Here is a 23,653-nt window from a genome sequence, read left to right on the forward strand (position 1 = left end):
CAATGCAGAGAAAGCACTAAAGTATTTAATAAAAAGATGGTCAAATAAAACTACTTGGAATAATTTTACTAACGGGAAGGGAAGGGATTGCAACTGATCCTGATCTAAGTTACCACACAACAGACAGCCCCCGTAGATTTGGTGCTTTCAGGAACATAACCTGTCCGTGGAGCTGACATCGTGATAGACACTGCCAGGGCATCCGATACCACATTTGATACCACCTTGGAGAATGAAAGAGAGTTCTTTAACATGGAAGTCAATACAAAATGTTTATTCACGCTTTGGCTTTCGTGCCACACTCCACGCAGTGCACAGAAGCCCACTTTGGATCCCAGTGGAAGCTCGGCGTTCTGGGAGCTGGCAAGGAAAGCTTCTCCCTCAAACGCATGCCAGGCAGTGCTTTTCTTCGGGATGAAGACACGTGAAGAAACGCAGCGAGTTCTCTACTAGCAAGCTGAAGCGAGGAACACGCAGGCAGAGGACCCTCTGTACTAGCAAGGTGCACAACTGCCCTCCTTTCTGAGCAGCATTCAGCCCCAGGGGACCAGGCTAACTTCAGATGAGCAGCCAGCCGTGGCGCAGCCCCTCCTGCCTCACGCTGATCTTCTGCCCCAGCTGACTGACCTCCACCTCGTCTGTGAGCCGTGCCGCCAACACATCAGGCTCAGATCAGATCCGAGCCATGAGCTGCTTCTCATCTGAGCACCATGCTGCCCTATCTCTAGACACGAGAGCTGCTTTAACATCCCACAAGCCGCAACCACTGGAGATTTTTATCTCCCAAGAGCCTCTCTAACCAGCGGACAATCCAGGTATTCCACCCCAGTGCATGGGTGAAGTCCCCGTGGATGTAGGGCTGGCAGCACCATCACCCCATTTACTGATGGAAGGACAGAGTGACCAGGACACCGTGGCAAGGACTGCTTGCAGTTCTCCAGCTCCCACACACAAAAACATTCCCTGCTTGCCTCCTGGGCAGCAGTGCTGCTCCCCGCTCACAACCGAAAGGCATCGCTTACTGCAGAGCTGTGTTCTCATGTTCAAGAGAGGTTCACGTAATGCAAGCTAACAAGTAATAACAGGAAAAAATGGGTCTTAATTACAAGCTAGGGGTTTGGGGTTGGTTTCGCACCTGAGAAGAGCTCAGGATCTGTTTTAAGTGGAATATATTAATTTCCTATGAATATTTCCATTCTTCAAATGTCACAGGACCAGCAGAGAAGCTTACGATGCAATTACTCTTTCAATAGGCAGGCTGCAGAGCTCACCCTCACCAGGGGCTTCCCACGAGATACGCCACACACAGCCGACCAGGCACAGAGGAGGCAACAAACTCGAGAGTCACGAAAATCACCCGTCGGGGCAGACACCCAGGTGCAGAGCTGGCTGCAGGCGAGGCAGCTTGGCGGCGATTCATTCGGCCGGCACCAGTCTGCTTCCACCCGCAGAGCTGGCCAGATGTGAAGTCTCACCTTGAGGATGGCTTGGGAACAGAATAGCCAGTCATGAGGCAGAGGACATTTAACATCCTCTGCATTTATCTCTACGGATAAAGCTGGAAAGAAACCTACTAAAAGGAGAGGGAAAAAAAGAAAAGGAAAAAAAGGAGGGGAAAGGGAAGAAAAGACGAAAATCAGGGAAAAAAAAAGAGGTCCTGGAGCTTCTGTCCCATATCCCGTGGTACTTGTGATTTAGATACTTCTCATTTATATATATATTTTTTTTTATTATTTTTTTTTAAACCCTTGATCTCCTGTAAAGATCTAATTGCCTCTAACTATCTTGCCAGATTTATTCTGTTAATTTTAGAAAGGGATAAGTTTCAACACAAGCACGTTATGTTTCTGAGAAACTAGAAATAATAAATCAGTAGCCATGAGATGAAATCTAAGTTTCTGAACATAAAGAAGTTTTCTACAGCTAAAGATAAAAAGGACAGCATTGCCAGAAAAAAACCTTGCAACAGTTAAGTAGAATGGAGAAGTTATTGCTACCATGAAAACCAAAGAGGTCAAGTTCATATGCCAAACTTACTCACTCATGTTCACAATGAAAGCAAAACCCATATTTGATGTTGAAAGGGTTCCATTTTTCTTGCAGCTTCATCCAATCATAATAAATATAAACCACACAAGGGGAGTGGATTTTTTAAGAAAGGCATCCTATAGAATTTATAAGCCAGAAATGTTCTCCTTAAAAATTTATCCTGGGTGCATCACAATGCATGTAAGAGACTTGAACAAATGCTACACATTTCCAAACTGGTTTCAGTAAAATTCCATGCATTTTTGCTATTGTTGAGGATCATAACACTCCAACAGGAAAAAAAAGTAAATGGGATGAAGGAATAAGGATAGGAACGTTCTTACTGCAAAAATTCTTCAAGAATTTCCCAAAAAGGAGAAAACATTGTTCTTCTCCCAATACTTCTTTACCGAGAAGACTGTGAGAATATATAACAACCATCTTCAAACAGAAGCTTGAAATGTATTTTTTTAAACACGAGTTTCATTAACTATGAGCCAAGCAAAAAAAAAAAAAACCAATAAAATTACACAGAAAAAATACACTGCGTATTATTGAGAGACTGTAATTTCATTTTTATATGTGCCCTTGGAGTCGCAGGTTCTTGCATTATGTGGCCTCAGAGTACACAGACATATTATTTCAGTGTCTACAGAGTCCTCAGCAGTATATGTTCCCCCACTTTCTCCTTTGCACATAGTTCTACAAATTTGCAGCTAATCAAAAGAAATTTCTGGGATCTTAATTTGTGTTTTAGTGCTGGCCTACTTAAAATAAACCAACAAACCGAACACAACAAAATGAAAAACCACCACCAAAAAACAATCAGCAATCATAAGATATGCTTCTCCACTTTGAAAATGAGTAAAAGGAAAGAATCTCTCTGTTCCTCCCTGGACCAGGCTGTTGAGGCAAAGACAAACAGGCTTACAGACTCTCTGGAGCTGTAAACAATTCGTCCAGCCCAGTGTAATGTAGGCAGCTGGGAAAAACAGAGGCAGCCTGCATCTAGCATAGATTTGGTGCAACATCAGACCACAGGTATAGCCATGGTACGCTGGGGTAGTAGTGGTGGGACACTTCACTTTTGACTAAACTTCTGGACTTGTACCCAATTCAGTTTCATTGAATTCAGTTAAATTCTTTGTGTGTGACTTCCTGAACAAGCACTTATCTGTCAATTCCCATACTTCATTCCTTAAAGCCACAAACAGCAATTTGCAAAGGCAAGAGTGGGATTTTTCAGAGCCCTCAGTCACTCACATCACACCAATCAACTTTTCCGGTGACCAGGGATGAATGGCTGATAACAAAACCTTGACAGATCACATGGAAGCAGCTGACTCTGAGCAAGTAAAGCCTCTGAGAAGAGGAACTGTGTGTGTATCAGCAGGAAGCACTGAGCATTTCTACAAAACCTACCCTAGGAACTAAGTTAGGATGGACAACACGTAAGTTTCAATTCTGGAGAAGCAACTAGCAGTTAGTCATCAGGTTTACTTGGACAGTTTTATCTCCACAAACACAGAAAATATTTAAAAAATGAAAAACCTCAAGTATTTCTGAATTATTAGTCACAATATCATATTCTGAACACTAAATGCTGTATTTAAGCTCTTGGCAGAAATACATGGATCTAGCTCTGGCATCAGATTTCCACTGTCCTCAACCTTCCTTACTTTTTCCATAAGAACTGGCTTTCTTCATGCCAAGGTATATATTCAGGATGACTGAAATAAAGAAATTCAGAGAGAACACAAAAGCTCAGAGCTGCATCAAGAATGACACAGATCCCATCACCACGGAACGGCTGGATACCACAGCGGGCTGACCCGTGCTGCATCAGAACTATGCCTGTCCACCAGACCGCATCCGTGGCTTGGGGCAAACTCGGCTTCACAGTGACGACTGGGGGCTCCCTATGCTTTTGGAAAGTCCAAACTGAGGTCTGCAGACAGCTGATTTGCTGAGCTCTTTCCATTACCCTGAACTTCAGCGCAAGAGGAAAGCCTCTCTCTTCTCAAATAAGGCCAAACAGAGCTAGCACTAAACGCTTCCCAGGGGTTTGCAGACAGCGTTCCCAATGAAGTCAAGCACTGTCATGTTCTACCTATGCTGAAAAAGCTTGGAAACTGCAGAGAAAAGATGGAGTGTAGAATGTATGAAGGAAGAGGTGATAATGAAGTAATAGTCCTGACAAGGAAAGGACATGCTTTCACTCACAGCACAGAAAGCACACGTGCAGCACCCATGGTCGTATTGCAGCTGTCTCCACCCTGTATGCTTTCTGCTGAAACTTCAGTGATCTAACAAGTGCAGTAATTACAATTTAAAATGAACCTGCACTTGAAGGAGGGGTAAGGAGGAAAGGAAAAAGAATATGATGTGGCAGGTACCCTTGGCAGCAGTCTTGGAGGACAGGCATTTACAATTATGTGATCATTTTAAGGAGGAGGCTTTCCTTCCTCTGAAACATTTTTGTCCTCTGCACAGTGCAGCTTATCCGATGTGCTCAGCAGTTCTATTTATATAGATGTGACTCACCTTAGAGCTGCCTCTGAGACAATGTACCTCTTCCACTTTCTATTAAATAAAATAATAGAGGAAAAACAGAAAAATCCCTTTATAAAGTTCATCCTAAAACTTTGACAAGACTGTTCAAGTCTGACAAGTTGAGGTGATATTCAAGGTTCAGGATGCTCAAACACTACGTGGGGATCTCCATGCGACACTGCTGTATGCGTAGCACTGCAACAGCATCAGGAATAAGAAAATCCAAGATCTCATCTGCATGCAGAACATCATTTGAAAAGGTATCTTCAAAGGCCAGGGAAGGTTTTTTTGTTTTGTTTTGTTTTTTACTGTAATCCCTTAAGTGAATTGCTATGTTGCTTTTTTTGTTATATTAAGGACATTTCTTTAAAAAAAAAAAAAAAAAAAAACGCACAGTAAAAAAGCAGCGAAGCTTGGCTGGAAAGTTAGGTAGACATGTCCCTAGAGATCCCCTGTCTAAAGTCAGGGAAAAACAGGCTCTAATCTGCTCTCATACTCCACAGACTGCAGAAGAGAAATGTTTTGCAGGTGGTGTTCCTGAGGGGTGAAGGCGAAACCAACCTCTCCACATTCAGCCTTCCTATGGTGCCTAAAGGTAAAAAGGAATCAGATTTCTCTCACTTCAAACTCTACATTTTTGCTCTTGAACCCCAGCAACGTGCTTCCTCTCCCCAGCACCCCGTCCCTTCCAGGTGAGCAGAAGGGTTCCAAGGCTGCAGCTACCCCATCCCCAAAGGCCTTCAGTTCCCAACAGCTCTCACCTCATAAAAGCTCCTTAATTATACAGCAAAGAGCAAATTTTAATCTCTTCTCACCTGTCTAAGAGTCAGAACAGCCAGGCAGGCTCAAAGCCACGGCAGTGGACGTTCCAGTGATGATGATCTACGCTTCTTGGGCGTACGCCCTCCCTTCCCCGAGGAGGCTGCCCGCCAGCTGCGAGTCAAGGCCCAGCACCGAAGCTGGGAGCCATAAAAGTCTCAGCGGCTTAGGAACAATGCACTGATTCATTTCCAATATCAGCAATAAGACTGACTCCACGCACAACATCACTTCCCGCTAGAAAGCAGCAAGCAGCTCTGACAGAATACGGCAGAAAATTCTCTTATCCCATCCTCTGTCATGTCCCAGCTATTTCAGTTAATTGCAGATGATATCTACGGCAGTCTTTGTTTAAAATTATATACTGTCAGCAGCATGCTCGTAAAAAACCCTCCTTCTAATCAGAAAATGAGGTTTTGCTTTTTTTCTTGTTTGTTTTAAAGCCCCATACAAAAAGACCAATTTCTCCTTCATGCAGACCTAACGCCCCAACTGGCAAAACTTTAGAGCAACCACCTCTGCTCAGAAACGACCGAGTTGTTCTTCCCAAATTCCTCAGCTGCAAGCGATCAGATCTCCCAGACCACTAACTCGTAAAAGCCGTTTCCCTCCCCAAACAGCGCCCGCAGGAGCAGGGTCCTCGCCCCGCCTGCCCGGGCAGGGAGCCGCTCACCTCGGGAGACCTTCCTGCTGCGGCAGAGCCTGGCAGGGATGGAGAGGCAGCATGGCGATGCCGGCGAAAGGCCCGGCCGGTGTCAGCTTTCTCAGCCAGAGCCGTCCTCCGGGAGAGCTTCGTCCCTGTGGTTAGCGAGGTGAGCGTCCCACCCCGGCACCGCGCTTCAGCCTCTGCAGGAACCTGAGGCCGGGTCCTCTCCTGCCTCAGCACCCCAAGGGCAAGGCATGGCGGCTCGTTGGTCTAGGGGTATGATTCTCGCTTAGGGTGCGAGAGGTCCCGGGTTCAAATCCCGGACGAGCCCTCATTTTAGACCATGAAGGCCAGCAGCCTTCTGGCTTGTGTCAGGAACAGTGCAGCCAGCAGGATCGGGGAGGTGATCATCCCCCTGTACTCTGCTCTCGTGAGGCCGCCCCTCGAGTGCTGTGTTCAGGTTGGGCCCCTCACTACCAGAAGGACATCGAGGGCCTGGAGCGTGTCCAGAGCAGAGCTATGAAGCTGGTGAAGGGCCTGGGACACAAGTCCTGTGAGGAGCGGCTGAGGGAACTGGGGGTGTTTGGTCTGGAGAAGAGGAGGCTCAGAGCAGACCTCATTGCTCTCTGCAACTGCCTGAAAGGAAGGGGTGGGGAGCTGGGGGTCAGCCTCTTCTCACAGGTAACCAGTGACAGGACCAGAGGGACCTCAAGTTGCGGCAGGGGAGATTCAGGTTGGAAATGAGGAGACATTTCTGCTCAGAAAGAGCAGTCGGGCACTGGGACGGGTTGCCCAGGGAGGTGGTGGAGTCACCATCGCTGGGGGTGTTTAAGGAATGGTTGGATGTGGTCCTTGGTGACATGGTTTAGTGGGTGATATGGGTGGTAGGGGGTGGTTGGACCAGATGATCTTGGAGGGCTTTTCCAACCTGAAGGACTCTGTGATTCTGTGAACTGCTGTGAACGAAGTCAAACCCAGCTTGTCCTCATACAACCTTGAACTAAATTGTCAAAATTCCTCAGGGAGGTCCAAAGCCAGAGAAAGCAGTTCAGCACACGACACAGAGGTCCACTGGCAGTTAAGCACGTGCTGAAGTGCTTTTATGCAATTAAGGGGCATGACAAACCTCCTGACAGAAGCCCCTTCTCCCAGTCTCTGTGTGTCATACTGCAAAGTACAGGTTTCTTGGAGGCTGAGACTCCACCAGCCTGCCCTGGAGGCCACCAAGATGTGCTCTCCCAAGAGGGCAGCCACGTAGCAATGCCAACGGCAGCCAGCTCAGCCCCACGGTCACTGGGAACTACTTCTAATGGGGTGGCTGAATGCCTGAAGATCACCAAACAGTGCCATATGGATACCAAAGCAACACAGCCTTGCAGGAGTGGGAAGGAAAGGTTCTCCAGCAACTCTTTTATTCGCATCCTTCTCAGGATAGAGCAGAATTAAAGCTATTAAGAAACCAGGATGGTCTCCAGCTACCCACAGACCCGCTCACAGCACAAGGAAGACTGTTTGGGTATAAAAGCTGCACAGGATGACCCTGAAAATTTCCTCCTCAGGTGCAGAGCTCATTCAAGTATGCCACACCTCATGCGCCCTCTGACATCTCAAATGGCATCAATAATGTTCTCATTGCATTTGGTTTCAATGGGCAAATCCAGTGAATGGAAACTAAATCAGGGCAGAGTCAGCTAAAGGAAATTTTTGCTTTGCTGCCGCCTAATTAGATGATGCTGACTAATCCTCTACATTACTTCACAGTGAAAGGGACCCAGCAGGAGTATTAGGACGGGTTTTAAAAGAGCTAAAAGCCATGAATGGTTTCTTTTTACACAGAGTATTTCTCTTGCACAAGTTGCTTCATCAAATGTTCTTTTCTAAGATTATATTCTCCACAAAATGTGTCTCTGTGGTCTACAGGGTTGGAAGGACAAAGAGCAGCACAAGAAAACAGAAGAGATGGAGATGCAAAAGCTGGACACAACCTACTACAAAACTTTTCTCACAGAAGTGACTACGATGAGAAACAACTTGCAGGACTGGCCTCTTGGCTTACCATTAAATAAACAAGGAGCATCAAGGAACATCTCCTCTTGCAAAAAAGTAGACATATGGCTAAATGAAATAGCGCAGGTCCTTGTCGAGGTCACTGAGAACTGCTCACGGCTTTACAGTCAAGCACATGCAAGCAGCCCTTGCAAAGCTCAACCCCTCACTGGTATAGACCTGCTGGACTAAAAGAGCCTTAACACAGCCAGCAATTTAAACCTAAGATGCCCTATCTTGCTTTTGTTTCCTCAGAGATCCTGCTAAACCACAGCTGCCAAATACACAAGTTAAAAATAAAAGGACCTTGGAATTTGAACTATTCAAGGACAAGAAACCATGATCAGTCTTTTTTGAAGCTTTAAGAGAATGGCATCAACCATCTCGTTATGGTAACCAGTTCTTACAGCAAGAAAACTTCAGCTGCTCAAGCGTTCTTGTTCTCCAATTTTTGCTTGTTAAAGTTATGATCAGTCAGGAAACAGAACGGCCCTACAGGAAAAGTAAGGCAAAGTAAAATGGAAGCCCAACAGCAGGGGTCAGGGAACTGAAAGGTGGCACCTCTTTGAAACTAAGGCTCCGCAGCTATGTTGAGTATGTAAAGAGCTCTCCGGTGATGTCAGCCAAGGGAAAGCAAGTGCAATTTGTAGTTGATGCATGTTCTACAAAATTTGGCCAGTCTGCAGTAAAATAAGCTCAGTTCTCCAATGCCTTACCTTTCATGATGCAGATTTCCCAAAATCATTTAAAGATAAGCAGCTCAGTTCATTTAACATACAGCCTAACCTCTCCTGTGACTTGAGACAGATCAAAATCTCCTAACTAATGCTGCAAATTTACAGAACCCTAAGAACATACCTAGAGTCGTCTAAGAGAAACAACAGAGAAATTCAACCCTCTACAGTCAAGACGCACAAGGCCTCACGCACCGTACCAGATTCATGTCAGCTGCAAGTTAAAGACCCACTGCTGCACAGGGTGTCTTCTTCAGGTTCCTCTATGTGCACCTTGAACTTTATTACTAAGTACTGCTTAGGAAAGAACAGTTTTTAAAGCACAGCTTTATCTTTAAAATTAACAGTTTCCTACATAACAGAGTGGCTCCCCAAAGCTGCACAAGGTCAGATATGCCTCCCCACTTTGATGGTAGAGCCGGGTAAACAGAGCTGCCTGCACACTTCACTGACTTGCTGATCCTCTGGGAGCAATAGGAGGGCTGCAGCACACTGAGGACAAATGTTAAAGTCTCAGGCTTACCTGAACATGGAGGCTGGTCTGATGATTACCAATGATCATGCAGAAGCTGGAGTTAGTGACCAGGGGGAGACAGCTGGGTTTACAGAGCTCCGAGGCTTGTGCAAGGAAAAAATAAAAAAATAAAAACACTTTCTACTTATACTGCAGATATATTTAGTATGGAAACAAGACCAGGTTTTTTGATCTGGTATGTTTATTGGCAGACAATTTCACAAGTACCTACTGCAATAAAGCTCCAAAAAAATGGAGATGCATGCATATTCTTGCATCCAATTGAAATAACAATCAGTTCCCATAAAGGACAAACACGAGGAAGTGCGCAGGCATTCATCAAGTCGGCACATATATGCAGATGATATGCTGCTGGAAATGATTTTTGCTCAAGGTCACTGGTGAAGTTGTTTCAGTGTAATTAATTCCATAGTATGCAGAACCATTATTCCTATTACGTACAACGAGAAGCCGAGGACTACACATCACCTATAAACAAAAGCAATGCCTGCCTAATGGCGTGAATCGTGCTGGGAGAGGGTTAATGGGATCCTGCTGACTCACTGAGGCAGCTCACTCCCTGTCCCCTCCAAACAGGATGGAGAAGGAATGTCCTTGGGAAGTCCTTGGAACCCAAGGCACAACTCCAGGTAAAAAATGAAAGGAATGAAGTTTAAAGGTAGCTATTTTCTGTGGTAGTAAACAGGTGCGTTAAACCATACAGGCTAACAAAGGTTCCATATGATACTTATTTTTTTCAGTTGTAAAGATTTCTGAAATAACCAATTGAACTGTTTTTAAAATCATTTAAATATCTTCAATACGTAGGTAATGGACTTGTCTCCATGCAGGGTAAGGGCCCACTTCCCTCTGAAGCACATGTATTTCCCTTTGGTATTCAGGCACTGTGACAAAATTTAGGAAGAATTTCAGCTGGGTTCAAACAAACAGATAGAGTAAAAAAAGATTTCTGACCCTAGTGTTAAAAACAGAAGACTCCGCAATTAAATGCATGTTTTCTTTCCTTTAGAAAGGGCACATCTCCCTTTACTGACCAGAGAGCAGACTCCCCGTGGCATACAAGAAAAAAATGGAATAGCAGCAGCTCGGGAAGGATGCAACACCTCTGAATATATGTCAGGCCCAACCAAGCAGATTTAATGATTTTCAGTGCATTTTATTCCAAATGGCATGTGACCTATTTTAGGCCTCTCTCTGATTTGACTATAATTAACTGCAATTTGTACAGATTCCAATTTAATACATGAACTGACTTGATTAAAAAGAAAAAAAAAATAAAAGCAGGACAATTTCTAAAGTTAAAACAAAAAAAAAAAATCCCAAACCCATTTTAAGCTAAAACATCAGACAAAAATACATTGTCTATCAGGTCAATATATTCTCCTCTGTCACAGGAGCATCTTCCCACAGAACTCCGAGGTAAGCATGCAAGGTTCTTTAAAATGGTACCTCTAACTTTAGCACAAGGACAAAATGGGATTTTGTAGTCTGAAAAAAATATTTCCCCTTTAATAAAAATGTGATTTTATTTAAAAATTTAAATATATTTTCTTAGCGTGAAGGCAGATTGTGTTGATATTCTAGAATTTGCTGTTGCTTTGCAGTGCATCTTTAACCCTTTTGCAGGCAACTTTATAAGAACACATCCTAAGGAAGAGAACCATAAAGGAGAAACAAAATCAAAAACCAATTACCAAAACCCTACACACAGCTACACAACCGTGCAGTTCCTTTAAGCTTCTCTCACCTCCAGAGGCTTTTGATGTGTTTCTCCCCATCCTCCCAAGCCCCCTGCACACTCCCTCCCCTCCCAGCCTGTCCCTCACCCTGGTGGTTTCCAGCACCTCCAGTTGTCCAGCACACCGGTCACGTTCTGCCTCGCACTTCAGCCCATGGCTCCCCCTGCTCCCCCCCCCCCCCCCCCCCCCGCTCAGAGTGATTCAAACATTGGGGTTATAAAGAAAAACAACGTTGTTCAGGATCCAGTGAGATCCCCACCCCTGGTGGGGCACGTTTTTATCATCTCCCGGTCTGTTCTCTCCTGCTTCCTTACTCAAAGCAACAAAATCCAGACAAACACATTTCCAGCTTCCACTTCCACCGCCATCCCCTAGTATCACAAAGTCCCAGGAGTGAAGATAAGTAGAAGAAAGTTCTGTTTCAGAGACTCATAAAGGCATTCCTCTAAGAAATGGAGGAAAAAAAAAAAAAAGACCAGAATAACTTCTTACTTATTTATATCTAGGCTTTCCTTTTATTCCACTCTCAGTCACCCATATCTATGCTACAGCGTTTTCCTCTGTTCATGAAGGTGAGTTATCACAAAATCCCCTTTATAGTCAACATGACAAAGAAAAACAGAAGAAACCAACAAGGACTTTAATTAGAACTCGGCATACTGCACATTTCCAAATGGATAAATGTTTGTCCCACACCTCCGATCTGTTACTTCAATGACAGTTCTGTGCTTCGTGTCCTTCCTTTGTCAGGATTTTTTATTTCTCTGGTAACTTTTTAAAGAGAGAGACAGCAGTTTAAGGAGTAAAGAATGAGCACATGAAATCTTTCAAAAGAAAGGCAAAGTAAGAACACCTTCCTGTGCCCTTATCTGTATCAGCACCTGCATAAAACCACCTGCCAGATTTCACTCCGACACATCCCTCCAATGAAGACGGCCACATCTGCTTCAAAATTCAGTGTCAGACTTCTGCCAAAGGTTTTCCTGACTAATACTGCAAAGCCTGGCAGGGAACCGAGCTGCGATGGCTTCAAATGGAAAGCCAGTCTGATAGCTTTGCGGTGCCGTCTGGCAAGCCAAGAAAGAGGCGAAGGATAGAAAGAGGGTTACAAATGGAATGAAGCAGCAGTAAATTGAGGCAACATTCGAATAGGGAAGATATGATAAAAACAGAAGAACACCACTCTGATGTAACAAACTTGAGATAAAATAACTTCAAGTTGACAAAGCAGAAATAGCTGCTGATAATGTAAATACAGAGGTAGGAGTACTTGCAAGTATGAACTTTCCCTGCATAGCTGTCATTCCTACAGCCCAGACAACCTTTTTGCCTCCCTGCGATTTCTACTGCACCCGTTTTGCGCGTAGCTTCCAAGAAAAGTCCGTTCTAACTGAGAATAGTTTTATTCATAGGAAAGTTAATTCCCAGCATCACAGAGAATGAATAGCAAAGGTTCGTGCAACTTCCAGCTTGCAGGGTGTAAGAGATGGGCTTTGAATCCATTCCAGCTCTTAAACTAGCAGGAGGAATAAAAAGGGCAACATCCAGCCGAACTAATCACGAAGCTAAGGAGTGCACACGAGGACACAACCACAAGCCAGGTATCACAAGCAGAAGAGCACTGCAGAACAAGAGGTTTGGGCTCAAAGCATCCACACCTCCTTAGCTCTGAGCTGAACTGCGTGCCAGCAAAACTACTGGGACATGCTATGCGGTGAGAGGAGGCGTACCGAAGGGCACAAAGCTCTGTGAATTTACAGAGTAAGAGAACTTCCCACACGCTGCAAGAGCAGACAAGCTGAAAGAGAAGAGCGAGGTGAGAGGCAATGCAAGATGGGAACAGCGGTACGACCCCAGGTGTGCCCTGCTTCTCACCTGACACCTCCTTTGCCCCCTTCCCTTGCAGGGACGTGTAACGCAGCCAGACTGCGAGAGCAGACCTTCCCTGCAGCGCCGAGAGCCCCTGCAGCTCACCATCTGCTTCTGCTTCTGCTCTTTGCTCCCACGTCACCCCACCTAGACGCGGCAGTGAGCGTGGTCTGGCTGAACGGCGTCACTGAAACATCCCCTTCTATCACAAGTTTTGTTCCAGAGAAATAAGGAATGCATGGAAATAAGGGGAGCAGGGAGTGGAAACACAAAGCTATCAGCAGAAATACAGCAGTGGAACAAGAAAAAACCTGTGAAAGAAAACAGAAATAGGAACAGACAGGAACCAAGGAAAAATACTCAGAATAATGGGAGCAAAGGCAGTTCCCTGCTCACTCTAAGAACTGTGCATCGTAACGAATTTAAATGCCTCCACGAGCAAGCACAGTCTAACAGGTGGTAGGCTAGAACCACCTCTTCTGGAAAATGCTGCTGATTGGGTTTTATCTGAAATAGTGTTAGCTGCTTACCAGCAATAGGAGCAGCAGCAGCAATCACTGTCATTGCCGCTTTCTGCTACTCCTCCCTCTCTGGTTTTCAATTTTCACTGCTTTGGCGGCAGCTATTCCTTATCACCAGCACCATTAAATCACAGAGAATTATGTTTCTGACCGCTTATTTTGTGCGCTTGCACTGCACGAAATGGAAGTGGTTTGGGAGCAATGACTGCCAAACACCAGACTTGTCGCAGGGTTTATTTCGTAAAGAAATAATGACATTCAAACAGAACCCCCATTAACAACAGAACGAGGGTCTCAGCCCTCCAGCAGCATCTACATCAGGATGCAGGCTTCTAATAAGGCCAGTAGCAATTTAAAAAACAATCTTCCTTCACATTCAGACCCAGCTAGAAACACCATGTAGTTCTGCCTTTGACAGATGACCAAAACAGCACTGCCTGTTTTGAACTATCACAACCCCCTTATCTCAACCAAGATAAGATTTTTATCTTGCTAACTCGGAAAAAAAACAAAACACCTCTCAACTGACAATCACATTACTGCCCTTTCACTGAAGTCAAATCAGATTTTCAGCTATTTCTCTATGCTATAGAGATTTGCATGTCACGCAGCAGCCAAGGCACTGCAGCACTAATGCAGAAGAGCAGGCACCACTACCTCTTAAACATGGGGGGCATCTGGAGGCTTCCTTCGTGGCCATCTCCGAAAACGAGGGTGTTCTCTCCTACTGATCAGGCGGTTTTCAGCAAACATCATCCTTTCTATTTCGCCCAACCAAAATGCAAACCACGCTGACCACATAACTCAACTTGTGGCTGGAAAGGAGAAAACACTCACCTTTGTGACGGTACTCGTAGGAAATAAAAACTCATCCGTCACACACACAGACAGCGATATTGCACTGCTCACAACTGTTTGGGCTTGTCACAGCTGAAGAGCTTCTTCGTGAAATGGACCAGCTGAACCCTCACGTAGCTGGTTCCCTGTTACGAGGCGGTTGTAGCACCCCTGACTACCTGATAAATAAAAGGGCTGATGCTCTTTGATGTGCTCCTTTGAGTGAAGGAAGCTGCTTCAATGAAGGCTGCAAAACTGAAGGAAAACGTGACTTCCCAATTGTAGAGCAGGCATTTTAAAGCAATGGTGCCAAACGCAGCAGAGATGCATTGCTCCCAGCAGTACGAGCATCGCTTCAGTCCTAGAGAATTCAGCTCTTCCAGCTTAAAACAGTAATAAACAAGCCAAGCCCCCGATCCCAAATGCCCAACTTTTTTGTACCCCAAATTCAAGATAAATACTGATGTCACAAGAACATCCCACCCTGACACAAAAAATCAATACCAAGTAAATTCAATCCTGTCATTATTCTTTGTTATATTTGCCCAGCACCAACCACTGAACTGCAAGATAATTATAAGATCACCTCCAGTGAACTTAGGTCCCTCCAATAAAGTAACACACGTTGGAAATTACTGAACACTCATAATCCATTAACTGCCTTTCATCTTCAGCTCCAGCTGAGCTCCAGATTAGGTTTCAAGGCAAAACAAGTTCCTGCTCCGACAGGCCCAGCAGATTTGGAGAAAGCTCCACGGTATTTCTCTGTGACAGCCTCTTCTTGAGTATCTGAGCTCCCCGAAAAGGGCAAAGCACCAAGCACTGCCATTTGAGGGGCACGGTGTCTGTTCCACTGACAGCGAGCCAGTTTCGGCCCAGCACAGAGCCCGCCTGCCCCTGCATAACCAGAGGGGACCGAACACGGAGCCGCAGCTCCCAGCCTGCTGCACCCCGCAGCACACTTCAGCCGGGCAAGGGATGCTCCTAGACCCAACACCCAGCGGGCACACCACACACGGGGCCAGGAACAAAAACCAGCATCTGCATTCGCTACTTTTGTCGCCAGGCTTCACCTCCTCCCTAAATCAGGACCACAATCTCAGATTACACCAGAGCAGTCACACCACCAATGTCAACCCAACCCCAGCCCCTGCAGCCTCACCAAATCGTCACACGAGGGGCAGAAGAGACTTTCAGAGCTCACCGTGAGTAAAAGGGACACAGGAGAAAACCAGCCACTGATGAGATGTGAAGTCCTGGGGACTTTCTGGAACTCAATTTTAGTGCTCAATGAATTTGAAAATATATATTTCATTTGAAAACGGTGTTCAGAGATACAGGCTTGACTTTTTTTCCATCTCCTTTTGGAAACACATTTATTACCATTTGTGTCAGAAATCTAAGTGCAAACTACTCAACCCTGGATCACATTTATAGTCGATGGGAAAAAAAAATCTGACACCACTGCTCGGGGGGAATTAATCTTATCCTAAGGCAAGCATTAAAGACAGGTCAGATTTATCATCACCCTCGGGAGGAGCTTATTCGTCTGCACCAGCTGCAGAGGAAGCCCAGAGACAAGCAGCCACCTTTCCAGGCAGTTAGGGCAGATGAATCCTGCCCAAGGAGCTGGTCTCTAACCCCACTGGGCTGGGCAGCGACTGGAACATTGTTAGGAAGAGCTTCAGGGCTCAATACAAGAGAAAGGTTGCTTAAGTTCTTTGGGAAGATCTGGCTGAAGCAAAGGTGTCAGTTTTACCTAAAACTAGCATAGCAAAAGAGCCCAACAGTTCTCATTTTAAGTAGTGCTATCAAGTCACAACATCTCGGAGCCACATTTCAAAGGGGGTTTTGTTGTTGTTGTCACAGTCGCTTTGGCTTTACAAAAAGCAAGCAAGCTTAAAAAGCTTCACATATAGGCTCTGAACATCTGAATCCAGTGGCTTCCAAACACAGTAGCCTTAGAGATAAAGAAAAACAAAGCTTTGCAGAAGAACTTGTCTGCGTGAAGTTATTTCCAGCACAGCTGCTATGCTGTCAAATCTGGTTATCAAGGGACAAAACCACAACTCATTCTTTGCCTTGAAATGCCGTCCTTTACCCTAACTCGGAAATCAAACCACTCTCTGCTAACCAGCGAGGTCTGCTGTTAGAGAGCCTGCTTACATTTCACAATGCCTGTCCATCAAACGTCTCTGAAGTTGCAGCAAAGAACCAGTAATTGTTGTAATTTGTGTCTCTTGCTTTATATTCCAATCCTTACTTTCATGCTAAAAATATTGATTAGTTTTGCTCTCACTTGACTAAAGGGCAAATAATAAAAGTATACACCAATGCCACTTTTCTCAGGAGTCAAACTAATGTGGTGCTAGCCCTCTAGAAGCCTCTCCTCCAGCAGCTGCCAACTACTCTCTGAGACCAACTTATACAGAGGCTTCTTAAAAAACATCAGACAACTGTCTCTGTGAATTTGAGTAAAATAATTAAGCCACAGAACAGCATTTTACGGTGACTCATGGTGACGATGAAATCCTTGCCCCTGGTGACACGCAGACATTCACCAAGGCAGCTATGAGACCCAGCAGTCTCACCAGGTGAGTTGGCAGGCACAGAAGCAAGGCACGCAGCAGCAACTGATGCCTCTGAGGAAGCGTTTCTTCATTCTCCTCCCTCGCATTCACTGACAGGTGGAATGATGATAGAAAAATCCACACTATTCATAAAACACAGCAGGCAGATGAACACGGCACGCAGCTCAGGAAGAGCAGGGGGCAGAGGGACCTCGCTGTACTTCAGCAGGTATTTTTCACGACAGCTTCCCCAGCCCAGCTTCCTCCCCCTGCTGAAGAGCAAGAGAAGGCATTTCCAGAGCCAGTCCTCATTCTGCTCTTTAGCTGGGAGATTCTTCTGGTCTCCTTTAGCAGGCTAGATAGAACTGCAATGAGCGTGCTTTGAGCTGCATTTAGATGGTCTAAGAAAAAAAAAAATCTTTGAGGGAGAACTAAAACAACAGGAAAACACAGCCGTGCACGTTGCATAAAGAAGCTTGTTTTCCACATGCCATGGTCCACAACCACGGTTACTGCACTCAGCCCATCAGCCATTTGCAGTTCACCACCGAGACCATTAAGGCCTTTTCTCACCAGCGTTACACCAGGACCAGCCCATTTTAGGGCCAGCAGAAGATCCGCACAAAAGGATCAAACCTCCAAGCCCCGCATGAGCGCAAAGAGAAGACACCAGGTGATTTTTAGCTGTTGGTGGGACACAATCACCTCCTACGCTTTAACTGTGCCCCATGAGCTCAGAAGGGTGCTGTGCGAGTGCACTTCCATCGTGGCTGAAGGAGGTGACAGCCCCTGCTGGCAGGGCAAGCTGAGCAAAGCACCCAGAGAGTCAGACAGAAGAACTCGGCAGCCAGCATTAATCCTCATTAAATCCTCATCAGATCATATCCATACTGGATTTGAACTCCAGCACCAGCGCATTCTTTTGTGAAGGAACACAAAACAACCCCCCCAAACAACACCAATGTACTAGCAGGTGGGAAAAAAACACACAGACCATCTCAGAGAAAAAGCATTTTAGGGCACCTTAGAAATACAGAGATGCTTTTTAAAGCACACAGGGGCCACAGAGGTTTCCTCTTCAGCTCTCCCCCACACCTAATCTCTCTCAGTTGTACACGCTGGAAACATCTGAGCCTCAGAATATAATGAAACAATTGTGTTGGGGCACAAATTCATTCTTTTGCTTTTATTAAAATAAAGGGAGGAGAGGGGGGTTGAAACCAATTCTGAGACAGGAAAGCAAACCACTGTTTGGCCCCAGCGAGTCCTCCGGGCAGCACACGCGTGCTGCAACATGCAGCCAGCTCCTTGTTTCTCCACACACTCTCAGTGCTGCCACACAGCTGGGCAGAAGAAATGCCCACGCTCAACCCTTGCCCAGCTGAACTTGTGTTGTCAACGTTCCCATTTACATGCAGCTGGAGAAGGGGCAGAAGCGCTATGATTTCCCAAGAGTGGTATTACACCATGGGTGTGGAACTTACAGCAGCACTAAAAAACCTCTGACAGCCTTCCAGAGGATAAATGATCTCAGCAGCAGCCAACCCAAAATGCCAGACATCAAAGCCGTTGGACTGACGATACCCAGTGGAAGAACTGCTCCAAGAGCTCACCACAGATGCATTTGTGCCACTCCTGACAGAAGGCAAAACCCAACAGCTACAGCAAGAAAATGGGCTTGGGAGTCTGACGAAAGGAGATACCCAGAGACTGGCACAGCTCACAAAAACACAAATGGTTAAAGGAAAAACTGGTCTCCTAAAACACAACGTTGTTGGCAAAAGCAGGAGAATAGGAAGAAATGGAAGAAAAGGTCATCCTGTGTATTACCTGCAGGCACAGAAGACTTCAAAAGAAAAGCAATTTCATTAATATTTTAAGGTACTCAAACTTGTATAATCTGTTAGAATAGTTTAGTGTAGTCTGAAATTACTGACAGGAACAATTCATTATTAATTGATAAAGCGCCCTGACTAGGACAGCAGTGAGGAGTTTTGATACACAAGGTTTTCCCCAGAGCTTACGTACATGCACCTTACACCCGTCCCCTCCTCTAAACCCGAAGTCAGAAAACAGAGCAACTCAATTTTTTGATCACAGTGGCAACAACTCCTAAATAAAACAAAGCACATAAGAGTCTCTTCCTGACGAACATACAATATATTCAGTCATAAGTTGCTTTTATTTTTCAGACCCCTGAATACAGGTCTTTGGTGTAATTTTGGTTCTCAGTACACACTCAAACTAAACTGCTATACAAATGAAGGGATTTCTTGAAGTATATCACATAAACACATTGAAGAAATCGCCACCTGAAGAGGAGGAGCTTCCTTGTGGCCCTTCCTGAAGATGAGGCACTCATTCACAGCAACAGCAGCAGCTGAAAGTATGCGTGCCCAGAATGTAGTCTTGCCATTCATATCCACATTTCTGTTTGCACATGCGTGCTCAGCGATTACTTTTCATCAATATATAAATATAAACACAATGTAGGATTCAGTGTGGGCACAAACAACATTTATAGAAATTAGAGCCGTGTTTAGAAAACCCTGTTCTGCAATTATCACATTCTACTGTCCTCCACAGAGACCACATTCACACAGAGTACACAAACCTGTTCTCAAACTCGTCCGTAATTAAATCAAATTGCTGTATTTCAGAATTCTAGCTTGCAGGTTTCATTTTTTTTTTAATTTAAAGCTAAACTAAAATAAGACTTAAAACAAAAACACAAACCCAAAATCAACAGAAGTGTTTACCATACAGAACTGTGTTTATTGCTCAGATGTAGGGCACGAAGTTTGAGAACATCCTACCTATGAAACAGCAGAAGTAAAAATGGATCCAGAACGAAATAAGATGTTCAAAATATCTCATAGGAAAAAGCGAGGGAAAGGAAAAAAAAAAAAAAAACAAGCATACAAATACTACTTCATTGATTCACCCAAGAATCAGATCTTATTTCATCTCCAGCCACCCACATTCACGCCATGATTCACCGTGCTCTGGCTGGGAGCCAGCGCTGCAGTTCTAGTTACTATGACAATATTGATGCCTCAGTGCTCTTGCATACAAAGGTATTCATTCAAAAATAAACAAACAGTGGGGGTGGGGGGGGCAAAGAGAGGCTAGGGAAGATGGTGTTTAAAGAAAACTCCTCAAGGAATACTAATACAAAATTCAAAACCCACTGGAAGCACGATGAGGAAGCAGGCAGTCCACCACGGGCACTGTTGGTGCAGCAGGACACCTGTGAACTTCCTGAGCGCCCACCTCAGAAGCAAAGTGCAGAGAAACTTCTGTTGGCTTCCACCCCAAAGGTTCACCTCTTCTAACAGCAGCTAGAGCAGAGGAAAGGGCTTGGGGTGTTGGTTGGTTGGTTTGGGGTTTTTAATCACAGAATCACAGAATTTCTAGGTTGGAAGAGACCTCAAGATCATCGAGTCCAACCTCTGACCTAACGCTAGCAGTCCCCACTAAACCATATCCCTAAGCTCTACATCTAAACGTCTTTTGAAGACTTCCAGGGATGGTGACTCCACCACTTCCCTGGGCAGCCTGTTCCAATGCCTCACAACCCTTTTGGTAAAGAAGTTCTTCCTAAAGAAGTTTGCTTCTTTCTGAATTGTTACACTGTAGAGCCACTTACATCCTGACCCCACTGCCAATCTTCGCTCCAGTTTAAACTGTTTCCAAAGTGAAAATCCTCGGCATCACAGGAAGACAACAGAGCAACTCCTGGACATTCTGATGAAAGTATTTCAATAAAGCATCATGCCCATTGCAGTACGCTGGCTGTTTCTCCCTTGATTTTACAAGGACTAGAATAAGCTTAATGCACAACGACAAGCCACAAGCGATGGTTAGGGCCGTCTGCAGCAAGTGTCGGTACGACATTTCAATCCCCAGATGTGATCTATCAAGCCAGACCCCTGAGGAGACAGAAAGCTGTCTTCTCAGAGATAATTTCAGCTGGTATTAAAGGGCTTACATATAGCCATGCACCAGAGCAGTTTTATAAGGAGTTTGTTCACCTCAGTAACATTAACTCAAACCTACGATCGCTTATGATGAATCTCACTCAGAGGAGAACTCTGACTTCTTCACACTCGGCAAACAGGCCAAGAGGCTCTTTATCACTCCCCAAAGCAGATCGTGGAGGATTTACATTCTGTATAAAAGTAACGCTGATCTTGCACAGGAGCAGGGATGCTCCCTTTAATCTCCAGCCTTCAGGCTCATTGTGCAGCCTGGGGAAGTTTTCCATAACTATGTCTCAGACTGCAGGGCAGCAGCAGAAGAAACAGGTGTGCCAGGAGTAGAGCACGGCAGCAGGCAAACAGCACGTGTAAACCATCAGTGAGAACAAGAGAAAGGAAAGAAGTCTTGCAGTTTGCATCCCAGCCTGTGTCACCATACTGCATGGGAGTACCAGCCTCCTAAATGCACTTATCCCCGTCAGTCAGCCATTCACCATACCCCTGCTTTATAGAAGTCTCCATAGAGGTGCACTTTCTTATCTTAGCAAGAAAGATAATCAGGGCAATGGAATAAACCAGGTTGAAATGTAAGGGCTCCCACCCTCCCCAGTGGTTATTTTTACCACCCACTGAACCAGTTCATTGAAAATTTCCAGAAATAGTTGTGCTGGCTTAACCGGGAGCAGACAGCTAGATGCACAAACAGCTGGAAGAGGGGAGTTAGAACAGGAACTGCTTGAACTAAGGGAAGTCCAAAGAGTCTCATCCAGATCAGGCAGTTCACCTCAATCTGCTTTTGTCTACAGCTTTAAAACGATCACACCAGCATAACTGCAAGGACAACAGCAAGAAGCACGAGCTGTTTAGACTCGCTGCTGCCGGAACAAGCATTTGCCCAATTACAGAGGTCAACTGATACCAGAAATTCCTGCAGAATTAATTAATATTTTAAATAAATAAATAAATAATAAAAAATAAAAACCCAAAGCTTCTACGCTGTTTGCTTTGCAGACCTGGGTTCCCACGTTATCCATCAGCATCCTTACTGTCCACACACAGCAGTGCCTGCACGGTCCATGTCACCCTGCAGCACACGGCTTAGTAATTATAAAATATTTCTGTCTCCTTTGGGGTATTTTTAACCTGCCACTGAACAAAGCACAACAGCACTAAGGCTAATGGATCAAAATTACCTGTTTGTGTGTCGCCGACCTGATGGAGGAAAAGCACGCCACTCATTTCCATGAGAGCAAACTGGCCGGGAGCTGGAGGAGGAACACCTCGCGGTATGTGCTGCACAGCAGCGCTGCTTTCGCTTTGCCTGAAGCTTTTGAAATTAATTTCCATTATGACAATAAACACCTCTTAGATGGCACAGATTGTTTATTTGCAGTGTAATTGTTTCGAGGCAGTTGCACTATCATTTCTGCTAATTACAAAGGAACCAGCAGTTGCCTCATCGGGACTGTACAGATCAGAATTAGCAGCATCTCTCACCAATCTCCACACTTCGTTTCCACCACCACCACGCCCTGCAAATTATTATTACGAGTTAATATCTTGACCTGAAAAGATCTTCTGCTCTTCTGTCTGGACAAGACACTTCTCCTGTGTTGCAAAGGGCTCCACTGCAGAGTCTCTTTTTGCATTACTGCCCCAGTTTTGTAGCTAAGAAACATCTACCTCTGATGAGGGACAAAGATAAGAAACTGGTGAACGTGTTTTATCCAAGAGATGCATAAAATTTGCATTTAATAATGAAATTGCCTTTTGAAAACAAAGTTAGGCCCTCCTCCTCCCCCTTCCTGTACAAAAAAAAAAAAAAAAAAAAAATTAGAAAGAAAAGGAAAAAGTAAAAACTTGCTACCTCATTCTGGAGCCCTGCTACAATCTTCTGAGTGTTCCTGAACACCCCCAAGTGCTCCCCAGGAAAGCCACACTTGTACGAAAGCAATGGTCAGCACCAGCAGGTCTGGCCTTTTTGTTAAGCTTCAAAACTTAAGAACTATTCTGGCTAGAATCCGTCTCCTATCAAAAAGAGCCAAGGATATGAGGGACAGACACCCCTTGGGGCCCGGTAACTACGAAAGCACCAGATGTACATGAGTGTATGTGCTGCCAGAAAAGCCTAATCTTCCCAACGACTTCGTTTCCCTGCTAGACTTGAAGATCAATACTTCATATAATTTGCTATGTGGTATTTTAGAGTTTCAGCAGTGCTTTCTCACAGCTAAAATTACATTAGAAGAACAAAGCAAAGCAGTTAACACAAAAACAATCTCATAGCTTCATGTCTTATTACCAGCAAAAGTTAGAAATAATTGGTCGGCTGGTGCAATGCCTTTCAGGATTTGCAAGGGGTTTTTGTTTGTTTGTTGGTGGTGGTTTGTTGTTTTTTTTCCCCAGATATTTGATTTTTGTATTTTCTTTTTTCCCCCCAAAGACATGTTCTAAACTTGTGTATGGAAATAAAGAGAATTTTTGCCCTCTATACCTTCCTATTGGATGGCACTGAGACAGTTAACAGCTCCATAGAAGACTTTAGTTTTATGCTGAGAGTAACGTCAAATCTCGAGGGCATCACAACTGTAATCCCACGCCAACCATGTGAATACATCTGAAAACAATCACATGATTTGCTAAGAAAAATAAATAAATACAGAAGCCGTGTGCCTCACATATCATGTACACCTCAATATTACAGCCGGAGTTTACTACCTGTGGACTCTGAACACACACAAAATAAAAATAAGGTATTCTTACTGGCAACATAAAA

The 23,653-nt window shown here is 44.8% G+C and overlaps 1 protein-coding gene across 5 annotated transcripts in view; it reads right to left on the reverse strand.

Annotated features, from left to right (window-relative positions):
- The window catches only part of ARHGAP32 (Rho GTPase activating protein 32), a 265,176-nt gene that overhangs the window by 207,288 nt on the left and 34,235 nt on the right, over positions 1-23,653 (reverse strand). For 3 of the 5 annotated variants that reach the window (XM_084495629.1, XM_084495626.1, XM_084495631.1), the window contains one exon: positions 9,350-9,444. The exons of the other annotated variants lie outside the window; for them this stretch is intronic. In XM_084495629.1, coding sequence (XP_084351755.1) covers positions 9,350-9,388 — 39 coding nt within the window. In that variant the 5' untranslated portion in view covers positions 9,389-9,444. Of the gene's footprint in view, positions 1-9,349; positions 9,445-23,653 lie in introns of those variants that run through there. 5 annotated transcript variants of the gene reach the window in all.

Source organism: Aythya ferina (assembly GCF_964211825.1).
Source record: "Aythya ferina genome assembly, chromosome: 22".
NCBI lineage: Eukaryota > Metazoa > Chordata > Aves > Anseriformes > Anatidae > Aythya > Aythya ferina.